Source organism: Pelophylax lessonae, assembly GCF_965119305.1.
Source record: "Pelophylax lessonae genome assembly, chromosome: 11".
Classification (NCBI taxonomy): Eukaryota; Metazoa; Chordata; class Amphibia; order Anura; family Ranidae; genus Pelophylax; species Pelophylax lessonae.
This window is the reverse complement of record NC_138778.1, coordinates 4782122-4805597: the sequence shown is the minus strand read 5'-3', so window position 1 is coordinate 4805597 and position 23476 is coordinate 4782122. Positions and strand designations below refer to the sequence as shown.

The 23476-nt window shown below is 45.3% G+C and overlaps 1 protein-coding gene across 1 annotated transcript in view; it reads left to right on the top strand.

The window, feature by feature from the left end:
- The window catches only part of LOC309567294 (heparan sulfate glucosamine 3-O-sulfotransferase 3B1-like), a 53301-nt gene extending 31535 nt beyond the window's left edge, over positions 1–21766 (top strand). Inside the window, exon 2 of the mRNA XM_082272699.1 lies at positions 20680–21766. Coding sequence (XP_082128825.1) covers positions 20680–21298 — 619 coding nt within the window. The 3' untranslated portion in view covers positions 21299–21766. The remainder of the gene's footprint in view (positions 1–20679) is intronic.
- The last annotated feature ends 1710 nt before the right edge of the window (positions 21767–23476 follow it).

The following is a 23476-nucleotide window of genomic DNA, read 5'->3' as shown; positions in this document are numbered from 1 at the left end:
CACCATTAACCCTTCAGAACACTCCTATATCTTCCTATTCTATGATAGAAAAGCTATACTTTTGCACTGGAAAAAACAGTTTGCCCCTCCAATTTCCTATTGGAAGTGATTGGTAAATTCCATGATACCCTTCTATAGGACAACATATATATCCGGGGGTTGTAATAAAAAATTTGGTAGTCCTGGATTAACTATTAAACAGCCCTATGGACCGCATTGAAATGTGAACACACATTTAATATGGAAGGCTGGATAGCTATTGGTTATTTTGTGCCTTCACATCCAACCAATGATATCTGGTACACTTTATAACCTACATTTCTTAACTTTTTTGAATAGCAAGATTAAGCTGGTTTTGTTCGGGGGAAGGGATGGTGAGGGAGGAAGGGTGAGGGAATTTCTCGGCTATAGTGAGATGTTCTACGTCTAGTTTAGACAATTGTGTTTCAAACTCATAGAGGCTTTTCCCCATAGGTGGTGTTCTTTTTGCCTACACTGCCTTATAGTTTTGTATTGTTTTGTATTATTTCTTGTATTTAGTATGTGAAATCATAATAAAAATAATTAAAAAAAAAAAAAGAAAAGGTGGAAAGTGTAAAATCACAATCTGATATCGTCCAAAGACCTAAGCGGAGACATCGGAGGATGGCCGGGTGTACGGAGGAGGGAGAGGGGCTTCTGATGTGATGGGGGGGGCTTCTGATGTAAAGGAGGGGCTTCTGATGTGACGGGGAGGACTTCTGATGTAAAGAGGGGACTTCTGATGTGATGGGGAGGACTTCTGATGTGATGGGGAGGACTTCTGATGTGATGGGGAGGACTTCTGATGTGATGGGGAGGACTTCTGATGTGATGGGGAGGACTTCTGATGTGATGGGGAGGACTTCTGATGTGATGGGGAGGACTTCTGATGTGTTGGGGAGAACTTCTGATGTAATGGGGAGAACTTCTGATGTAATGGGGAGAACTTCTGATGTAATGGGGAGAACTTCTGATGTGATGGGGAGAACTTCTGATGTGATGGGGAGAACTTCTGATGTGATGGGGAGAACTTCTGATGTGATGGGGAGGACTTCTGATGTGATGGGGAGGACTTCTGATGTAATGGGGAGGCTTCTGATGTAATGGGGAGAACTTCTGATGTAAAGGGGAGGACTACTGATGTGATGGGGAGGACTTCTGATGTAAAGGGGAGGCTTCTGATGTAAAGGGGAGGCTTCTGATGTGATGGGGAGGACTTCTGATGTGATGGGGAGGCTTCTGATGTAAAGGGGAGGACTTCTGATGTAAAGGGGAGGACTTCTGATGTGATGGGGAGGACTTCTGATGTAAAGGGGAGGCTTCTGATGTAAAGGGGAGGCTTCTGATGTGATGGGGAGGACTTCTGATGTGATGGGGAGGCTTCTGATGTGATGGGGAGGCTTCTGATGTGATGGGGAGGACTTCTGATGTAATGGGGAGGCTTCTGATGTAAAGGGGAGGACTTCTGATGTAAAGGGGAGGACTTCTGATGTGATGGGGAGGACTTCTGATGTAAAGGGGAGGCTTCTGATGTAAAGGGGAGGCTTCTGATGTGATGGGGAGGACTTCTGATGTGATGGGGAGGCTTCTGATGTGATGGGGAGGCTTCTGATGTGATGGGGAGGACTTCTGATGTGATGGGGAGAACTTCTGATGTGATGGGGAGAACTTCTGATGTGATGGGGAGGACGGAGGAGGGAGGGGGGCTTCTGATGTGATTGGGGAGGATGGGGGAGGGAGGGGGCTTCTGACGTGATTGGGAGGACTTCTGATGTGATGGGGAGGACTTCTGACGTGACGGGGAGGACGGAGGAGGGAGGGGGGCTTCTGATGTGATTGGGGAGGATGGAGGAGGGAGGGGGGCTTCTGATGTGATGGGGAGGACGGAGGAGGGAGGGGGGCTTCTGATGTGATTGGGGAGGACGGAGGAGGGAGGGGGGCTTCTGATGTGATTGGGGAGGACGGAGGAGGGAGGGGGGCTTCTGATGTGATTGGGGAGGACGGAGAAGGGAGGGGGGCTTCTGATGTGATGGGGAGGACTTCTGACGTGATGGGGAGGTCTTCTGACATGAAGGGCGGTAAAGTTGTTTTTTGGAGTATGTTCATTCATTGATAAAACTGATTTTTTATTTATTTTTTTTGTCCCCTGAATATCCCTAAAATATACAATGTGCTCAGTGCAATGAAAAGTTTGGAGACCCCCAAGCTAGAGGAGCAATTTTTCCATCACACTGTACCCCACAACATGGCCAGCGATGACTCGTCCAGCCCTTTTTTTAAAGCTTTTTTAGGTTTCTGTAGTCTGGGGATGCTGGTTGTGAAATTCTTCCAGTTTAGCTGAGCCAATCAAGGCCGGATCTTTTTCCTTCATTTTATATTCTGGATAACACACCTGTAACATGAGGAGTAAGACTCTGTATGGAAAAGGTGGGGTAGGAGGTTTTTTAATTTTTTTTTTTTTTTATGTAAGTATTGGAGAGTGTTGAAAATTTAGTGTCAGATTTGACGTGTGGTTTTCATGGAACCGATATGAACAAAGCTTCACCTATCCAGATACGCCCGCTCAGCACTTTCCATCTTGCGGCGGAGGGGAGAAAAGAATGGAAAGGTTTCCAGATTATAAGAGACGTCGGAGGCCTCGGGCGGAAAACCTTTCTGAGAGCTGAACTTGTACTAATGAAAGTACAACTTCGTAATTGAACAGCAGTGGGTGATATAATTAAGGAAATTCATCATCTCATATATGATATTCTGGGCGCTCCGGCCTCTATAATGTGAGAGTCACTTTGGTAAATTATTAAAAGTAATTAACTTAAGATGAAATTCCTATAAATAGTGTAATTACTGAGCGACAAAACAAAATGAACGCCACTTGCTGCCCCATTTCATTGCTTTTTTTTTTTTCTTTTGGATAAATTATAGGCCAGTAAAGCTCACATTAAAGCCGAACTCCAGGCAAACCGCTGTAATACATTGATGGGATCTCTTATATCTGTCAGAGGATTTGTATTTTTTTTTTTTTTTTTTGGAAGGAGGGGGGAAGCAGAAGCTGAAGACACCAAAAAATATTTTCTTAAGATTTTGTACACACTAATATCTTTCCGTATTGCTACATTGTAATATCTTTTTATTTTCAATGTATAGCTGTTATATATGTGAAGAAACTTCATAAAAATATTTGGAAAAAAAAATAAAAATATTTGGAAAAGAAATAAAAATATTTGGAAAAAAATAAAAATATTTGGAAAAAAATTAAAATAAAGCTGAACTGCAGGCAAACCGCTGTAACACATTGATGGGATCTCTTATATCGGTCAAAGGATCTGTATTTTTTTTTTTTTTGGAAGGAGGGGAAAGCAAAGGAGGGGGTAAAGCAGAAGCTGAAGACACCAATAAATATTTTCTTAAGATTTTGTACACACTAATATCTTTCCATATTGCTACATTGTAATATCTTTTTTATTTTCAATGTATTGCTGTTATATATGGGAAGAAACTTAATAAAAATATTTGGAAAAAAAATAAAGCTGAACTGCAGGCAAACCGCTGTAATACATTGATGGGATCTCTTATATCTGTCAAAGGATTTATATATATATATATATATATATATATATATATATATATATATATTTTTTTTTTTTTTTTTTTTTTGGAAGGAGGGGAAAGGAAAGGAGGGGTAAAGTATAAGCAAAAAATATTTTCTTAACCACTTCTGGACCGGAAGGATTTTCCCCCTTCCTGACCAGGCCCTATTTTGCGATTCGGTACTGCGTGACTTTAATGGACAATTGCGCGGTTATGCAAACGCTGTTCCCAAACAAAATTTATGTCCTTTTTTTTTCCACAAACAGAGCTTTCTTTTGGTGGTATTTGATCACCTGTGCAATTTTTATTTTTTGCGCTATAAACAAAAAAGGAGCGACAATTTTGAAAAATAAAACTATATTTTTCACATTCTGCTATATTCTCAATAAAAAAATGTAAAAATCTAAATTTTTAACATTTTAGTCCAATTTGTTTTCTGCTACATATTTTTTGGTAAAAAAAAAAAAAAAAATCGCAATAAACGTATTTTGATTGGTTTGCGCAAAAGTTATCGCGTCTACTAACTACGGGAAAGATTTATGTAATTTTTATTGTTTTTTTAAAAAATTTTTTTACTAGTAATGGCGGGACTGCGACAGATCGGACCCCTAACTGACATTTTTGACACTTTTGGGGGGACCAGTGACATTACTACAGTAATCAGTGCTAAAAATATGCACTGTTACTGTACTAATGACACTGGCAGGAAAGGGGTTAACAGTGTGGGTGATCAAGGGGTTAAATGTGACCCTAGGGGAGTGATTCTAACTGTATGGGGACGTGGTTTGTGATGTCATCACAGACGTCCTTTTTTTCCCACAAATAAAGCTTTCTTTTTTTTACTAGAAATGGCGGCGATCTGCGATTTTTTGCGGGACTGCAACATTGTGGCGGACAGATCGGACCCCTAACTGACATTTTTGACACTTTTGGGGGAACCAGTGACATTACTACAGTAATCAGTGCTAAAAATATGCACTGTCACTGTACTAATGACACTGGCAGGAAAGGGGTTAACAGTGTGTATGATCAAGGGGTTAAACGTGAGCCTAGGGGAGTGATTATAACTGTGGGGGGCGTGGCTTCTGAAATTACATTAGAGACCTGTGATCCTATATAGAAGGATTACAGGCGCTCTGTGACCATTCCAGGGAGAAGAACGGTCAGCTGTGTTTACAACATCCGACCGTCCTCCTCTCTCAGCGGGGAGCGATCGCAGGTGTCAGGCGGCAATCGGAGCCACCTGTCCGCTGCATCGGCTTCCCCGCTGACGAGTGGGGGCGGGAGCGCTCCCCCGGTGGCGCGCGCTTGCCCCCTAGCCATGTGTATGAGAGCAATGTACAGCTACGGCGATTTGCCTGGGAGCGGCTGCCTGCCGCCATATAACTGTTATACGGCAGGCAGTCGGCAACCAGTTAAGGAGGCAAACCTTTCAGTCCAAAAGTGGTTAAAGCTTTTTTTTTTTTTTTAAATAAACCTATTATATTTACCTGCTCTGTGTAATGTTATTGCACAGAGCATCTCAGATCCTCTTCTTTTGGGGGGTCTAAATCCTGCAGCCCCATGCTCTGGGGCTCGACACCCATTGTGTATGGGGTCCTAAAATGTCATCCAGTTAGGGGTTAAATCTTCTTTAATTATAAGCCAATGTTGGAGATGATGATGATGATTAATGACATTACGGCACATGGAGAGACACGCAGACCCAGCTGATGTTACGCAGTCAGCAGACACACATTTGCTGCAAAGAAAACTTATTAATTAGATGCTATTAAAAAGATGAGCTTGTTCAGTCCGCCCGTCCTTGCAGAGAGGAGCTTTCTGGAAGATGAAGAGTAGTGGAGGACAGGATGGGTCAAGTCAAGCTTAGCCAATCCCGTTCCGGCTTCACGATGAGACACAATGGCTCAAGTGGTCATGATTAGGGACAAGGGGGGTGGTGGAGCCTGACAAAGCCTTTTGTAGGGAGAAGAAGAATGGAAGGCCGAGGTTCTCAATGGGAACCACTGTGGCTAATTGTGTAGGGGAGCATGTAGGCTAAAAAGACGGAGAACTAAAGTGGGGGGTGGAGTGGCCTCAGTAGTGTGGATAAGTAACTGGGGGTGAGCGGGGGAGGGAGCGCCAGCAATGGCCCGCATGAATGCAACTAGCAACAGTTGAAAAAACAAAACTGTGGGGAACAGGAACCTCCTGCTGCATGGAAGGACAAAACACGGTTCGTCCCCGCAGGATCCGACATGTCAGCCTTTTATGTGTCCTAAAAGCTTTTGCACACAAGGATGGCTGCATTGTGCGACTCTGAACCGTTCCTGCTGATTCCACGAGAATTGCAAATTTCTGCAAAGGCAGAAATGACCGACGCATAAAGATCTGTTAATTACTGTCTGCCGACAGGATGGAAGATACAGCGAAAAGCTGGTAAGAGACGGTTAATGCAGCCGGGTGATCCAGCCACAGTCCTTATAGAACTGATGCCGGCTTTACAACCCAACTCCAGGAAACTTGAAAATGATACCCTGCAGTGGGGCTGCAGGGGTTTGCTTGCTTAGTCCAGGCAGTGGTGTATTTTGGTTTTGTGCTGCCCTAGGCAAGACTAAAATTGCACGCCCCCCTCCCCCTCTTATGTAAATTTGCCCCCACCCCTTCCTATTTAACGGAAATTACTCCCTCCAATACTGAAGGACTGCAAATCCCAGCATGAACCCCTGAGATCTCACGACAGGGGGGTGAGAGAGAGGGGGGAGGAGGGTGAGAGGAGAGAGGGAGGGGGGAGGAGAGAGAGAGAGGGGAGGGGGGAGGAGAGAGAGAGAGGGGAGGGGGAGGAGAGAGAGAGAGGGGAGGGGGAGGAGAGAGAGAGAGGGGGAGGAGAGAGAGAGGGGGAGGAGATAGAGAGAGAGGGGGAGAGAGGGGAGGGGGGAGAAGAGAGAGAGAGATGGGAGGGGGAGAAGAGAGAGAGAGGGGGAGGAGAGAAAGAAGGGAGGGGGAGATAGAGAGAGGTGGAGAAGAGAGAGAGGGGAAGGGGGAGGAGAGAGAGAGAAGGGGATGGGAGGAAAGAGGGAGAAGGGGATGGGAGGAGAGAGAGAGAGGGGGAGGGGAGGGGAGGAGAGAGAGAGAGAGAGAGAAGGAAGTTAAATCCTCCTTCACTTTGAATTATGGGCAGGGCCAGGGAGTCACAGCCATGATGTCACTGGTTGCTAGATGGCAGGCGGCTCTAGCAACCAGTGGCCAATAGAGTCTCAGATGGAGGCAGGTCGGTGGGCTTTTTTTGCCGTCCCCCATGCAAAGTGCCGCCTTAGGCCTGGGCCTTGTCGGCCTAAGCCAAAATACAGCACTGAGTCTAGGGCAGCCTTTCTCAAGCTTTTCAACACAGAGGAACCCTTGAAATAATTTTCAGGTCTCAGGGAACCCCTGCTAAAAATGACTCTATCTACAACTTATGATTACTAAACTAATTAGGAGATTGTGGGACCTTAATTATGAAGAGCATTTACAAGTGCTTGATTTATTCTTCCTAGAGAAGAGACGCCTGAGAGGGGACATGATAGCAATTTACAAATACCTCAATGGTGATCCCAGCATAGAAAAAAAACTATTCAGTCGCAAGGAATGCAACAGGACAAGAGGCCATACAATGCGATTAGAGGAGAAGCACTTTAACCTCAGGCTACGCAGGGGTTTTTTTACAGTAAGGGCAATAAGATTGTGGAATTCTCTTCCACAAATGGTGGTAACTGCGGGGAGTACGGCTACTTTCAAAAGACTCTTAGACGTACATCTCAAGGATCAGAACATTCAGGGGTATGAGAGATGATTACGGCCACACACACCTACTCAGGGGGAACTGGATGGACTATTGTCTTTATTCAACCTCAACTACTATGTAACTATGATACATTAGTGTGATGGTCAGTGGGATGAATGCTCCTTACACTTGTGGACATTAGGAAGAATTACCTTCTTCCAGATACCTAAAAAGATCAGTGGTGTCAGGGGAACCTATCTGAGAGGCAGAAATTGCTCATTGCTCAAGGAACCCCTAGCAATCTCTGGAGGAACCCTGGTTGAGAACCACTGGTCTAGGGCAAAATAGCACTTCCTCCACTCCTCCAGTAGGTGGCACTCCGGCGGTAGGATGTCTCTTGGCATCATAACATCCTAGCTGTGGATCCTGCATTGGTCTTGATGACTTCATGACCTTAGCCCTCTGAATCTTGAGGGCGAGACCCTGTGGGGACGGGTCTAGCAGAGGACCAAGTAAGGAGATCTACTTTGGAAAGTCCCCTGGATGTACACAAGCAATAAACCCTTGCATAGCCCCACTGCAAGGGATCGTTTTTAAGTCTCCCAGAGTTGGGCTTGAAGGTACTTAATGTTGTAGCCTAGGCATTTAAGGCTTCTTCAAGCTGGGATTATCATTTTTCTCCTGAAAAATACATCTGGTGTGTGCGTGTGAGAGCGCTGGACCAATAGAAGTGAGGATTGGTTCTGATGGATATACAATGAAATTGATTCTAAAGTTTGTAGTTTTTTTTTTTTTTTTTTAATAACGTTAAACTTTCCTGCTCTGGTTTTGCACAGAGTAGCCCCAATACCAAGTCCCCAACGCCAAGTGCGCCCAGTACCAAGCCTCTTGCTATGGGGGGCACTCGAACAGGCTTCCTTCTGAGCTACACTCCAGTGAATGGACATTGAGCGCGGCCCTGCCCCCACCCCGCTCTCTCCCCATTGGTTCACTGGCTGCGACTGACAGCAGTGTGGGCCAATAAGAAGAGAAAGACCTGGGAGAGCCGCTGCTCTCATGCACATCGCTGGCTCGAGAAAGGGCACAAGTATAAGAGGGCTGGGGGCGGAGCTGCACCCAGAAGCGTTTGTACCTTAATGCATAGAACCTTCCACCTTTAGAATGACTTGAAGTTCATCCTTCAAGGAAGCAGCTCTGTGGTGGTGGGAGTATAGTGTATGTGGACTTTGTTCTAGTCCAAGGCTACCTATCTGATCACGACAAAGGGATTGCTCAGCAGGCGATAAACTATTGGAAGTGTACTGAAGATCGTCTAATTCAAATATTCATATCACTTAAAGGTCATTTGTAATCTTTATTGATTAGGCACATTCTATATAGCCAACACGTTTCAGGTAAAAACCACCCTCTTCCTCAAGGCTTGACATTGGTTGATTTTAGTTTCTTGATGAAATACATCTAATAATAAGGCTTTATAAAGACTAGCTTCTCCTAAAGGCACTAAGAATGGCCGGCTGCCTATCTAGTGGCAGTCAATGTTAAAGGGTTCTAAGGCAAATGTGTGCTTTAAGGCCTATTTCCACACTTGATGTCATAGCTGGGGCCTACTCAAGTCAGGAGAATCAACTTTCCTCTGAAAAACAGGTCTGGCAGTTTTCTAGAAATTGGTAAGAGCAGAGAAAAAAAAAAAGGTGGTCAGTGCCCCACATCTTTTCACCAATTCCTGGTGATCTAGCCGTCTCACACAACAATAGATCCCTGATGCTCAACCTAAGGCCCCAGGGCCACATGCATCTACCAGCAGGCTGTAGTGGGAGGTAAAGTATTGATCTATAAAGGTGTAAATACAGTGAAGTTCAGTTGCCACGGCAAATTTCCAGTCCCCAACCAAACCTGTAGTAACGTCCACAGTGTCTGACCATCATTTCCTCTACTACGTCTACCATCTGATAGACCTCTCTAGCATTCTATACTGAACATTATGTGTGGCCCTTTTGGTAATGTCTGGGATCACAGTTGTGGCCTCCCTACACCTCTTAAGTTGGTAACCACTGCCACCTCCTCCATGGTTGGTCTGTATAACCGGATTAGGCCCAATAGGCATCGTGACCTATGCGTGCCTAAGGGAAAAACTGTTTTTGTTGCCAATTTTGCCTTCCATTCCTCCATTAGAGGTGTGAAGGGGAAGGACCTAATTGGTGCTCAGGGATTCGTTGTTCTTTCTGACCCTTCATAGTGCAAAGCCCAAGTAATCATCAGAGAAGGGATTGAAGTTTTTCTGATATGAAATGGAGGTAAAGTTGGGGGAACCGCCATTGAAAGTGGTTTTATATCATGTCAAATGAGCCTTCAGTGGTTTCCCTTTAAGGTCCCATCCAGTCAGGTGAGTCACCTTTTTGCCTTTGTTCTTAGATTATTTGTCTATGGTCTTTGTTATAAGGTGGAGGGCTGGGCCGCTGTGCTTTATGTAGGTTATCAAGTGTCGGGTGTATTGTGATGGAGGAGGCTCTCTCAGTGGATTAGTGAGGAAATACAAACAGGTCAGGACATCGGAGGTAATTAGTCTGATGGATGATGAGAAGAGCTCCAGGGTTACAGATAACCACATTAATGGAAATAAATCATCATGGCTGCTGTTTGGTCAAGGTGGTGTCTTCTTTCTCACTCAATCTAAACACCGATTATCTCCAGCTGAAGGCGGCCATTTTTTATGGGATGGTTCTTGGTCATCTGTAATAATGTGCAAACACACTTTTCTTTATTCATTCCAATCTGTTTGATCGGATTAGGGACTTCCTTTTGTTAATCAGGTATGTGCCTGCATCTGTAATTAGAAAGTATGGCTGCCCAATGTACATTGTACATATACGCTAGAATATATATAAATATTAACGAGCAGGGCCCTCCGATTCCTACTGTATTAAAGTGTATTGTATTTGTACCCTCTACCCTCAAGTTGTAAAGCACCGCGTAAACTGTTGGCGCTATATAAATCCTATATAATAATAATAATAATAATAATATATAGTGTCATTTCTTCAGTGTTGTCACATGAAAAGATAGAATAAAATATTTACAAAATTGTGAGCTGTGTACTTACTTTTGTGAGATACTGTATATATAAATTGAATAAAAATAAAAAATAATATATATATATATATATATATATATATACACACAGTATCTCACAAAAGTGAGTACACCCCTCACATTTTTTGTAAACATTTTATTCTATCTTTTCATGTGACAACACTGAAGAAATGACACTTTGCTACAATGTAAAGTAGTGAGTGTACAGCTTGTATAACAGTGTAAATTTACTGTCCCCTCAAAATAACTCAACACACAGCCATTAATGTCTAAACCGCTGGCAACAAAAGTGAGTACACCCCTTAGTGAAAATGTCCAAATTGGGCCCAATTAGCCATTTTCCCTCCCCGGTGTCATGTGACTCGTTAGTGTTACAAGGTCTCAGGTGTGAATGGGGAGCAGGTGTGTTAAATTTGGTGTTTTCGCTCTCACTCTCTCATACTGGTCACTGGAAGTTCAACATGGCACCTCATGACAAAGAACTCTCTGGGGATCTGAAAAAAAGAATTGTTGCTCTATATAAAGATGGCCTAGGCTATAAGAAGATTGCCAAGAACCTGAAACTGAGCTGCAGCATGGTGGCCAAGACCATACAGAGATTTAACCGGTTCCAATCAGAACAGGCCTCACCATGGTCAACCAACGAAGATGAGTGCACGTGCTCAGCGTCATATCCAGAGGTTGCCTTTGGGAAAATAGACGTACTAGTGCTTCAGTGGCTAATTGGGCCCAATTTGGACATTTTCACTTAGGGGTGTACTCACTTTTGTTGCCAGCGGTTTAGACATTAATGGCTGTGTGTTGAGTTATTTTGAGGGGACAGTAAATTTACACTGTTATACAAGCTGTACACTCACTACATTACATTGTAGCAAAGTGTCATTTCTTCAGTGTTGTCACATGAAAAGATAGAATAAGCGACGGTTCACACTACCGCGACGCTACTTCCCGGGGCGACCTCTGAGATCGCGGTGCGAGCAGCGCGCCGCGACCTTGGAGCGGCCGCCACGGACTTCATAACATTGAAGTCTATGGCGGTCGCCTCCTGGTCACCCCAAAGAAGCTCCGGACCCTTTTTCTAGGTAGGAGCGACTTGTGTCGCTCCTATTAGAACGGGTCCGCAGCTTCCCTATGGGAGGCGACCTGCGGCGACCTGTGAGGCGACCAGGTCGCCTCACAGGTCGCCCTAGTGTGAACCGAGGCTAAAATATTTACAGACATGTGAGGGGTGTACTCACTTTTGTGAGATATATATATATATTTTTTTTTTTTTTAGAAAAAATGTATTCATTTAATAATTGTATATTTTAATAATTTCCAATAAAATTTTTTTTTTAATATTATGATTATCTTATTAAAAGATTGAATAGGCACAGTGAAGAAAGGGAGGATTGATTGTAAGGGGTTACTCAGTGTTTGTATATCGGCATCGAGCACGTGGAACGGCTGCCAGGCGCGGTGCCTAACTTTAGCGTGCCAGCACGTTGGCGCTGCCTATGAAATATGAGGCAGCAGAATTGTTTACAATCCATCACAAATGATAGATGTCGCTCTGCCATCGCCCCTCTCAGCTGGTATTTAAACGCCAGGCGGCATGGGTTAATGCGTGTGTTAGCAAACAATCTGGAAAAAAAAAAGGAGCCGGGCAATCTGCAGAGAGTTTACAGTAATTTGAGGCAATTTAGCAATCTGCTGTACGCCGGGCTGACGGCCGTTATCCGAGGGAAGACGGGGAGAAGCGATGTAATTGGATGAAGGAACGGCTTCATTTGTGGCGTATTCAAAGAGACAAAGTGCCGTTTGGACTGCCTAAGCGCTTATTGTTCCCTTTTTATTACGGCACTAAGAGGCTCCTCATTATTTAATCGCTCTGTTAAATGCCCAGGCGATACATAAACTAGATTTAGGCGTAGCGATAGTGGACTTCTAGAGTTGCGTTCGGATTATTACGATCGGTTATTGCCGTCTTCGTTTTGTCTGAGTTTAACTTGAATTTTTTTTTTTTTAATTTAAACCAAGAGAGAACAAAGGAAAGGAAGCGTAAAAATACAACTAAAGGCTGACAGTCTAGACAAGTCCGAAATGCAGTTATTATGTGCAGGGCCGCTCGGCTGTCCCTAATTGCATGTCATTACTCCATGTGCAGTGACATATGAATCGCAGTGTCAGCCCGCCATTGATTTGTACAGCCTTCCCGTCCACAGCTGCTTGCAAGCACTTACCGCAGATATTCTGTGATCTGGGTGGTGTGGAGGTCCGTATGAATAAGCCCTTAGGAGGTTTTATTTGCATCAGAACTGCTTCTCTTCTCTCTGTACAAGTCAATGGGAATGCAAAAGCTGCTTAAAGCAGCTTGATGCGTCTAAAGGCTCCAGTTACACTGTTACTAAACCCACAACAGTAATATCAGTCTGTATATGCAGTAAAGCATGCTTGTTATACTCGCTGTGAAACCTAAGGGGTTAATCCTCCACATTGTATAAAAAGGCTGTGTGATCCTGTCTCACTGATCCTCCCCTTCTTCCACTGTCCCCAATCCATCTGCTGAAAGAACAGAGCCTTGGGGGCACTCCGCACATGCTCAGTTCGGTGTGTATTGCTAGAGAATTTTTTGTTTCTTGGGAGGGTGCATGTGGTCAGCACAGGGCCAATCAGCACTGTCCAGACAGAGGGTCAGGGGTCATTCAGCCTCAAAGGACAGTCAGAGGAGAATGAAAACTCCTCCTACAAGCTTTAACCAGACACTGATAGAAGTCACAAGACTCCTATGTACTGCTAATGAGAAGATATTTAGCCATTTATATTTACTGAAATAATTGCATTTCCATGTTCTGTGTACTGTGGAAGAGCAGATATAGTGAATGCAGAGTCCTGGGGGGAGCAGATATAGTGAATGCAGAGTCCTGGGGAGATCAGATATAGTGAATGCAGAGTCCTGGGGAGATCGGATATAGTGAATGCAGAGTCCTGGGGAGAGCAGATATAGTGAATGCAGAGTCCTGGGGAGATCAGATATAATGAATGCAGAGTCCTGGGAGATCAGATATAGTGAATGCAGAGTCCTGGGGAGATCAGATATAGTGAATGCAGAGTCCTGGGGAGATCAGATATAGTGAATGCAGAGTCCTGGGGAGAGCAGATATAGTGAATGCAGAGTCCTGGGGAGAGCAGATATAGTGAATGCAGAGTCCTGGGGAGAGCAGATATAGTGAATGCAGAGTCCTGGGGAGATCAGATATAGTGAATGCAGAGTCCTGGGAGATCAGATATAGTAAATGCAGAGTCCTGGGGAGATCAGATATAGTGAATGCAGAGTCCTGGGGAGATCAGATATAGTGAATGCAGAGTCCTGGGGAGAGCAGATATAGTGAATGCAGAGTCCTGGGGAGAGCAGATATAGTGAATGCAGAGTCCTGGGGAGAGCAGATATAGTGAATGCAGAGTCCTGGGGAGAGCAGATATAGTGAATGCAGAGTCCTGGGGAGATCAGATATAGTGAATGCAGAGTCCTGGGGGGATCAGATATAGTGAATGCAGAGTCCTGGGGGGATCAGATATAGTGAATGCAGAGTCCTGGGGAGATCAGATATAGTGAATGCAGAGTCCTGGGGAGAGCAGATATAGTGAATGCAGAGTCCTGGGGAGAGCAGATATAGTGAATGCAGAGTCCTGGGGAGACCAGATATAGTGAATGCAGAGTCCTGGGTAGAGCAGATATAGTGAATGCAGAGTCTTGGGAGATCAGATATAGTGAATGCAGAGTCCTGGGGAGAGCAGATATAGTGAATGCAGAGTCCTGGGGAGAGCAGATATAGTGACTGCAGAGTCCTGGGGAGATCAGATATAGTGACTGCAGAGTCCTGGGGAGATCAGATATAGTGAATGCAGAGTCCTGGGGAGATCGGATATAGTGAATGCAGAGTCCTGGGGAGATCAGATATAGTGAATGCAGAGTCCTGGGGAGATCAGTTATAGTGAATGCAGAGTCCTGGGGAGATCAGATATAGTGAATGCAGAGTCCTGGGGAGATCAGATATAGTGAATGCAGAGTCCTGGGGAGAGCAGATATAGTGACTGCAGAGTCCTGGGGAGATCAGATATAGTGAATGCAGAGTCCTGGGGAGATCAGATATAGTGAATGCAGAGTCCTGGGGAGAGCAGATATAGTGAATGCAGAGTCCTGGGGAGAGCAGATATAGTGACTGCAGAGTCCTGGGGGGGATCAGATATAATGAATGCAGAGTCCTAGGTTTAGTAACACTTTAATGCGACGTGGGAACGTTTGCAATATTCATTCTTGATTGCACATCAAACGCACCAGCCAACGTACGTATGTAAAAATTGTATCACAACACATAGTAACTTCTTGCACTGTAGGGTGATGTTCATCCTTTTGATCTGTAAATGACCAGAACGATACAATGTTTCTTTTTTCTCTCTCTCTCTCTCTCTCTCTTTCAGCACAGAGCAATGTTGTTGGTAAACATTGCCAGCTGCTTTTTTTTTTTTTTACAGCTGTGAGCAGGGAACTGCTCTGCACTTGTTACATGAATTGTGGAAATGCCAGATTAAGATCGTGTGGGGGGTTGAATTGAGATCGCAATTTTTTTAGCGATTAATCATGCAGCTCTCCTGGAAATTACTGTAGTAGCGGTGTAGTAGTGGTTTCTACCCACCTTTCCTCAGGATCTCACAGGTATGGTACAATCCATACTTACATTGATCCAAGCTGGTCCAATGTAACTATATGTAGCACCGGGCCCGTAGGGCTTGCTGTAAGATGACTTCTCGGGCCTCCTCTGATTACCAGCGCTCAGTCTCCTAGGGACAGTTCACACATCCCTCCTTACTCCCGATGGCTCGGCACACAAACAGTCCAGGGGTTTTGGTTTTTAGTGTTTATTTTGGAACTTGGATGGGAGAAGGGAACAGTGGGATACTCTAACTGTAACTATTCACAATGGATAAGAACAACTCTTACTTGGTTGCTTATGGAAGCAGCTGGACTGCTTAATCCATACTGCCACATGTATGGAAGGGGTTAGGTCTCCTTGCTCTATCTCCAGCAATAGACTTGGTGAATCTACATTATCTTCGGGACGCTCTCTAGCATCGCCTTTACTGACACCCGTTCACTGACTCTTCTAGCTGCAGGGGTGGCTCCCCCCAGGTCAGGCCCCTTGACACAGATCTGTACTCACTGTACTGTAGAATCAGATCCTCCAGTATCTACCCTCTCAGTCAGCTTCACCGGACCTCTGTGTTCTGTTCCTCACTAGCAGTCTTCAGGCCCTCAGGTTGACCACCTGAGGCTGCATGGTACCTCTACAGAGGAGGGGCAGCCACCCCCTCCCCCTGGGATTCTGCTATCCAGAGGAAAGACCCCAAACACACGTGCTCCTGGCATTTATACAGTATCCCAGCATGCACTGAGGCACTTTTGCTCTGCCAAATCACCAGGGCTCTATCAGACGCCTGTGCACTCATTTGTCACCCCCCCCCCCCCCCACCCCACCACTGTCCAACACGCCTCCCTATTGGACCAGTGGGAACCACTCTGCAGACAGAACGAGTTACACCTGAGCACATTGAGTAGACCTCACTAGCAGATCCTGCTCTCTGATAGGCAGAGAACAATATACATTTACCTGCATTCCTTCTGGTAAGCAGACAGAGCCAAAACTATACTTTCCAGCACCTACCTAGGAGGGTGGTTCATATATCACACCTGAGTCACCCATAGTATTACAGAGGGTCCAGAACGCCATATCCCAGCAGCCCACACCCAGCCCACCATCTGTTGTTGCTATGGCGCACAATACCGAAAATAGCAGCCATTAAATAAAAAAAAAATTGTGCTTCGCTTTCTGTCACAATTTTCTCACAGGGATAATTACATAAATGACTGCCAACACCTGCACAATTCTGTGAAGATATTTCAGGATTAAGGTGTAAATTGTACAAAAGCACCACTCCCCCTCCCCCCCCCCGCCCCAAAGACAATTTGTACCTGTCATAGGCACCCCCCCTCCCCCCACCCCCCGCCCCAAAGACAATTTGTACCTGTCATAGGCACCCCCCTCCCCCCCCCTTGCAAAAGACAACCTTGTCACTGGAGCAAAGTGACAAAAGTATGGAAAGTGCAATTCATGTGCCAGTCTGATAACGTTCGATTCTTCTATAGGACCGTCATACCCCTACAATAGAACCGTCATACCCCTATAATAGAACCGTCATACCCCTATAATAGAACCATCTTACCCCTATAATAGAACCGTCATACCCGTATAATAGAACCGTCTTACCCCTATAATAGAACCGTCATACCCCTATAATAGAACCGTCTTACCCCTATAATAGAACCCATCATACGACCTATAATAGGACCCGTCATACCCCTATAATAGAACCCGTCATACCCCTATAATAGGACCCATCATACCCCTATAATAGAACCGTCATACCCCTATAATAGGACCCGTCATACCCCTATAATAGAACCCGTCATACCCCTATAATAGGACCCGTCATACCCCTATAATAGGACCCGTCATACCCCTATAATAGGACCCGTCATACCCCTATAATAGGACCCGTCATACCCCTATAATAGGACCCGTCATACCCCTATAATAGGACCGTCATACCCCTATAATAGGACCCGTCATACCCCTATAATAGGACCGTCATACCCCTATAATAGGACCGTCATACCCCTATAATAGGACCCGTCATACCCCTATAATAGGACCCATCATACCCCTATAATAGGACCGTCATACCCCTATAATAGGACCCATCATACCCCTATAATAGGACCGTCATACCCCTATAATAGGACCGTCATACCCCTATAATAGGACCCATCATACCCCTATAATAGGACCGTCATACCCCTATAATAGGACCCATCATACCCCTATAATAGGACCGTCATACCCCTATAATAGGACCCGTCATACCCCTATAATAGGACCCGTCATACCCCTATAATAGAACCGTCATACCCCTATAATAGAACCGTCATACCCCTATAATAGGACCGTCATACCCCTATAATAGGACCGTCATACCCCTATAATAGGACCCGTCATACCCCTATAATAGGACCTGTCTTCCTCTCACTTCCTGTGCAAATATCCGAATAGGGAGTGAGGAAAAATCTCACATCATTTAAAAGCTTCCAGAGGTTTCATCATTTTTGACACCCAAGGTCAGCAAAAACCTTTTTGGCTGGAATTAGTTCTTCAACATAGATGCCTTCAATACAGACGCCATTTTTTACCACATATACACCAGCGAAACTTTTTTTCCTTCATCTCTAATAGCGGACCAAGAAGGACAAACCTCCCCCTGCAGAATACAGCCTGCTACCAGATCTAAGACCTCCTTCACACAGCAGCTTATAGGGGAGTTTAGCAGGTTCTAACCTCCCACCAGGAGCCCCCCAACCAAGGGATTGGATGCCATAAACCAGCCTCTCTCAACTTTCTCAATACAGAGAAACCCTTGAAATAACTTTCTGGTCTCAGTGACTAGATCAACAACTCATTAAACATTAGTGCAATGGTCAGTGGGAAGAACGCTCCTTACATTTGTGGTCATTGGGAAGAATCCCCTCTCCCCAGATAGCTTAAAACATCAATGCTGTCAGCGGGATTTTATCTGAGAGGCAGGAATTGCTCGAGGAACCCTTAGCAACCTCTGGAGGAACCCTGGTTGAGAAGCCCGGCCATAAACAGAACAAATGGTTCACATAGGAGAGTTCATTTCTCTGTACAATGGGATGCTTCTACCCCTCCAGAATGGGTGTTGGATGCAAATCCAGCCTAGCCTAAAGGCCCGTACACACGTACCGATCGTCGGCATACAAACGTCGGTGGACGAAAGATCTGCCGATTGTACGCGTGTTAGTATGGTGCCTCCGACAGATGTCTGCGCACAATCCGCGGACAAAAGTCTTTCGTGCAAACATGAAAATATTTGTATGCCGACACCAGAACGGACGATTGTTCGCCTGTCAGTACACAATTCGGCCGACAGACCGCAGATTTGCAAGACTGGGCATGCTCAGAAAATAGAAAACACAGGGAAAGTTAACCATTACATGACATCACTTCTGCAGTCGGCGGACAAAATTCTTGTGCTGTCCTTGTGCTGTCTTTGCACTTTTCAGCAGACACCGACATCCCGGGGAGAAAAGAGGAACATTTGTAAGCCGACCATCGGTACGTGTGTACGGGGCTTTATGGTACAGCTGTGTCCCAACAAATGTCCCATCCCACTGACCTTCATACCATGCCGGTCCTCTTTCTGAACCTTGCATAACTCTTTTACTTATTTATTAAAGGGAGGAAAAAAGAACCACACTTCCACCCCACCATACAGGAGTTAATTAGCTAAATGGGTCAATCCATCTTGAAGCTGTGCAAATAAGTCAGGGAGACATTAGCTCAAAGCTTCTAACTAGGTATCATTTGTCAAAAAGATGGGTCTTGCCTGAAGCTTTAACCACTTAACTGCTACATTCTGATTGCACAGCTTCGGGTCGCCTACTACAAAAATGTGGAAACATTTCTGTATATATCATATACCGGGGCTTAACAAATTTGCTTTGAATCCAGGAGCCAGCCAAAAAACGTAGGAGACAGTTTGCGTGCGGCGATATGTAACGTGTGTATCGCAAATGACGTTTTCATGCGTAGGCGCCCTAAGGCGTGCGTTTAGATTTGTATGTGGGGAGGCCTCAACATTTGTTTTGGTTGGGGATTTTGTGTGCTTTGGTGTATTTCTAAATTTTTTACAATTAAGAAAAAGTTTTTTACTTAATTTTTTTTTTCTTTGGGGGACAGAAAGTTCCCTATGTGATGCTCTTTTGATGACAGGTTCACTTTAATGAGACATGCAGGGTCGGGGAAATGGTCAGCAGAATAAGATTGGTAGGAGAATGAATGTGTCTCCGCTCTCCTCTACCCTGAGGTGCCTTGCTATGCCGGTGTTCTGTCAGAATACCATACCTCCGTCATTTCCGGTTGTGGATCAGCTGTGGCTTCGTCATGCATCGGCTGTAGCCGTGTCACAAGTCCTACTGCGCATGCGCGGACTAGGTAGGGAATTTTGATAACATTGCAATGAGTCAGGCAAAAGTCCTAGTGCGCATGCGCACCAACGGGTCTGGGCCGCAGCATATCTTATAACAAACATGCATACCATCTCCATGGCCCACACTGCAGCGGCACGACACTGCACCGACCAGACAATGGGACAATCCTATTCCCTACCCCTACGCCCACTGTCCATTTGATAGCTATGTGCCATTGTCGGGTCGGTGCAGTGTGGGGCATTGAGATCGGATTGTCGGGTCGGTGCAGTGTGGGGCATGGAGATTGGATGGATGTCTGTTATAAGAGATGTCGCGGCCCGAGCAGTTGGTGCGCATGCGCACTAGGACTTCTGCATGATCCGTTACAATGTTATCTAAATTCCCTACCTACTACGCGCATGCGCACTAGGATGTGTGACGCGGCTACAGCTGGTGCATGACGAAGCCACAGCTGATCCGCACCGGAAATTACGGAGGTATGGAATTCTGATTGGGTATGGTTTTCTGATAGAACACCAATCCCAGGCCAGCAGATGGGCAAGAGGAGCCCGGGTTACATATCAGGGAGAGCGGGGGACACACTTTACCCACCTGTGTGGAAGCAATCAGGCGGCACCGAGCCACCCAAATGCTTTTTCCTGACACGAGAGCCCTGCTGCTTGCCCGCAGCAGGGCTAAATGTAAAAAAATACCTGCGCGGCACCCGGAACTGCATGTCCCGGGCATCGGGCCATACACATTGTGCATCCCTACAACAGTGAATGGGCTGACAAAAGCCCAGGTGCCAGAACGCAAATTCTAGTTGCCATGCTGACCTGGCATTTGGGATTTGCCGAGCCAAATACTTTAATGGACAACTATATTCTTATATGCATATAAAAAATTAACAGACGCAACAGATTTTATTCTCAGTTATTTAGGCTTCTTCTGGACGATCACTCAGTCCACTAAAATGTCTTTATTGTATGCAAAAGACAATTGATCTTTGACCTGGAGGTATTGAATGGAGCACGTTATGAATGAACGAATGAATGAATGTCTGCCTCCTATTTTGTGTAGGTTAATTTTTGAACTGAGTCTGCTCTACATGCAGTCAGAGGTATGATGTTAACGTCTTTCCTTCTCTTTCCGGCAGAGACTTGATGCCACGGACTCTCGATGGCCAGATCACCATGGAAAAAACTCCCAGCTATTTTGTGACCAAGGAAGCCCCAGCCCGTATTTCGGCCATGTCGAAGGACGCCAAGCTCATCGTGGTGGTGAGGGACCCAGTGACTCGAGTCATATCGGATTATACCCAGACGTTATCCAAGAGGCCCGACATCCCTACTTTCGAGAGCCTGACGTTTAAAAACAGGACTACGGGCCTTATCGATATTTCATGGAGTGCCATCCAGATTGGCATCTATGCCAAGCACTTGGAGAACTGGCTCCAGTATTTCCCTATGAGGCAGATCCTGTTTGTGAGCGGGGAGAGACTGATCACCGATCCAGCAGGAGAACTGGGACGCGTTCAGGATTTTCTAGGGCTCAAAAGGATCATTACAGACAAACATTTTTATTTCAATAAGACTAAAGGCTTTCCTTGCTTAAAGAAGGCAGAGGGGAGCAGCAAACCCCACTGTTTGGGAAAAACCAAGGGCAGGACTCACCCCAACATTGACCCTGAAGTGGTCCAGAGACTACGGGAATTCTACAGGCCATTTAATATGAAGTTCTACCAAATGACTGGGCACGACTTTGGGTGGGACTGAAGGTTCATCAGAGGTCCTATCTTTATGCGAAGCTAAACACATGTTTATATGTGTGCCTGTATAAATGTATAGAGATCTATTTTATTATAATTTATTTGTAATTCCTAAGCAATTAATTCACTAAGCTGCCTAACCACGTGGTTCCTTGTTTGCCCATAGTGTTAACATTCCATCATGCATAACCCTTGCATTTATAGAGATCGGTATCAAAGGGTTATCCATCTCCATTTTACATATCTGTTAATGGTGCTCCTGCTGCAGTCATGTATTGGGAGGGGGGAAAAATGAAAAGCACAATAATATCTCGGTATTTTATGTTTACGGGTATTGAAATCTTTCACGCACGCTTGTTGGGTTTCATGGCCTTCAACTCAACTCTTGTGTTCAATCTTTTTTTCAAGCGTGTCTGGGAAAGGTCTAGATCAGAGGTCTTCAAACAATGGCTCTCCAGTTGTTCAGGACCTACAATTCCCATCATCCCTAGTCATGTCTGCGAATGTCAGATTTTGACAATGACTCATGGGACATGTAGTCCCGGAACATCTGGAGAGCTGTAGTTTGGAGATCCCTGGTCTAGATGTTTGGGTGGTGGAAGAGAACTTGAAATCTTTATACTATGGTGCCACAATCCAAGATAATCACTTGGCTAATGGTAAAAAAGACAGAAGGCTAGTGTGTACAGCTACAAAATAAAATGAAGGCTGTATAGTTATTATGCGGACTTGAGGTGGGCCAGTCTTATTTATCCTTGAAATAAGAGGAATATCATGGGTGAACGTTTACCACATAGGATGAAGAACTTTAGTAACACTAGCAGTTGCAGCCAGTATTTTATGCACCCCAAAGTCTTTTTACGACAATTTTTTTTGCACGGTCAATCATTTATGGTCCATTTTGGTGGCAGTCCATAATGCCCCACGTCTTCCAGCTTTACAAAACTTCTATGCATCATACAGAAAACTTGTTTAGCTTTTATATTTTCTATACTATTTGGTCAAATTCCTCACCCTGTGATCGGTATTAGCATTTGGGGAAAAAATTACAATACGTTGCAATCAATTTCGTAACAGCCAATTGCACTAATGCTGTCGATAGATACAAGTTATAATGAAAGACAATTCGCATGAAACATAGTTTCTATTTTTTTTTCCCTAACTGCAACAGCTAATAAACCTTCTGCCAGGTTTTCACAGGTCTTTGGATACCTCCGTTGGAGATATTTCCTTTTTCCAGAAAACTGCCATTTCTGGGACAAGAAGTGCAGCAAATCTCCCCCATTTTGGTATTTACCCCCACTTCCTGTCCCGGTGAAAATGGTCACTGGCAAAGGAAGTGAAGGTTAAAGAAACAGATAGTCTAGGCCAGTGATGGAGAACCTTGGCACCCCAGATGTTTTGGAACTACTTTTCCCATATTTCTCAACTACACTGCAGAGTGCATGAGCATCATGGGAAATGTAGTTCCAAAACATCTGGGGTGCCAAGTAGGGATCGACTGATTATCGGGGGCCGATATGCACTTTCCTCAATATATCGGAATCGGCCCCTGGAGGTTACCGATATTGCTGATATTTCGGGAAAGTGCTTGTACCGGAGTGATGCCTGCAGCTAGAGACATCACCCCGGTACCGGCATCCATAGCCGACGGTCGGCTGTCTTGTAATGACAACCAATGTGGCTGAGAAGCCGCTCGTCCCCCCCCCCCCTCCCACCGCCTTCCGCGGCTTGCCCGGGTCTCCCATCCCACCGGGAGACCCAGGCCAGTTTCCCCAGGCACTCAAATAAAGTACTGTAGTCTTTCATAAACATACCGTAGATTCCACGGAGCAGAGGGAGCATGGGAGGAGCTGGAGTGCAGAAGGCTGGAAGGGCGGAATTCAGTTCAGCTGGGTGGAGTTGGATTGCAGACGGCTAGAGACTGAGGCGGAGTTCTGATCAGAGCCGAGTGCCTGGTTTCGGGCAACCAGACCTCACGGCCGCTGTCCTCGGCAGGACACCCCCGAAGACCCAATCAAAGCTGCATTCGGCTCTGATCGGGTCTCCATGTAAAAACTCGGAAGTGATGTCATGACTGTTGAATGCTTTTAAGTGCAGAGGAGGGGTTTGGGGTCTTTTAGACCCCCAGGTCCCTCCACATCAGTACCTGTCAAGTGTAAAAATAAAAAAAAATAAAACATTT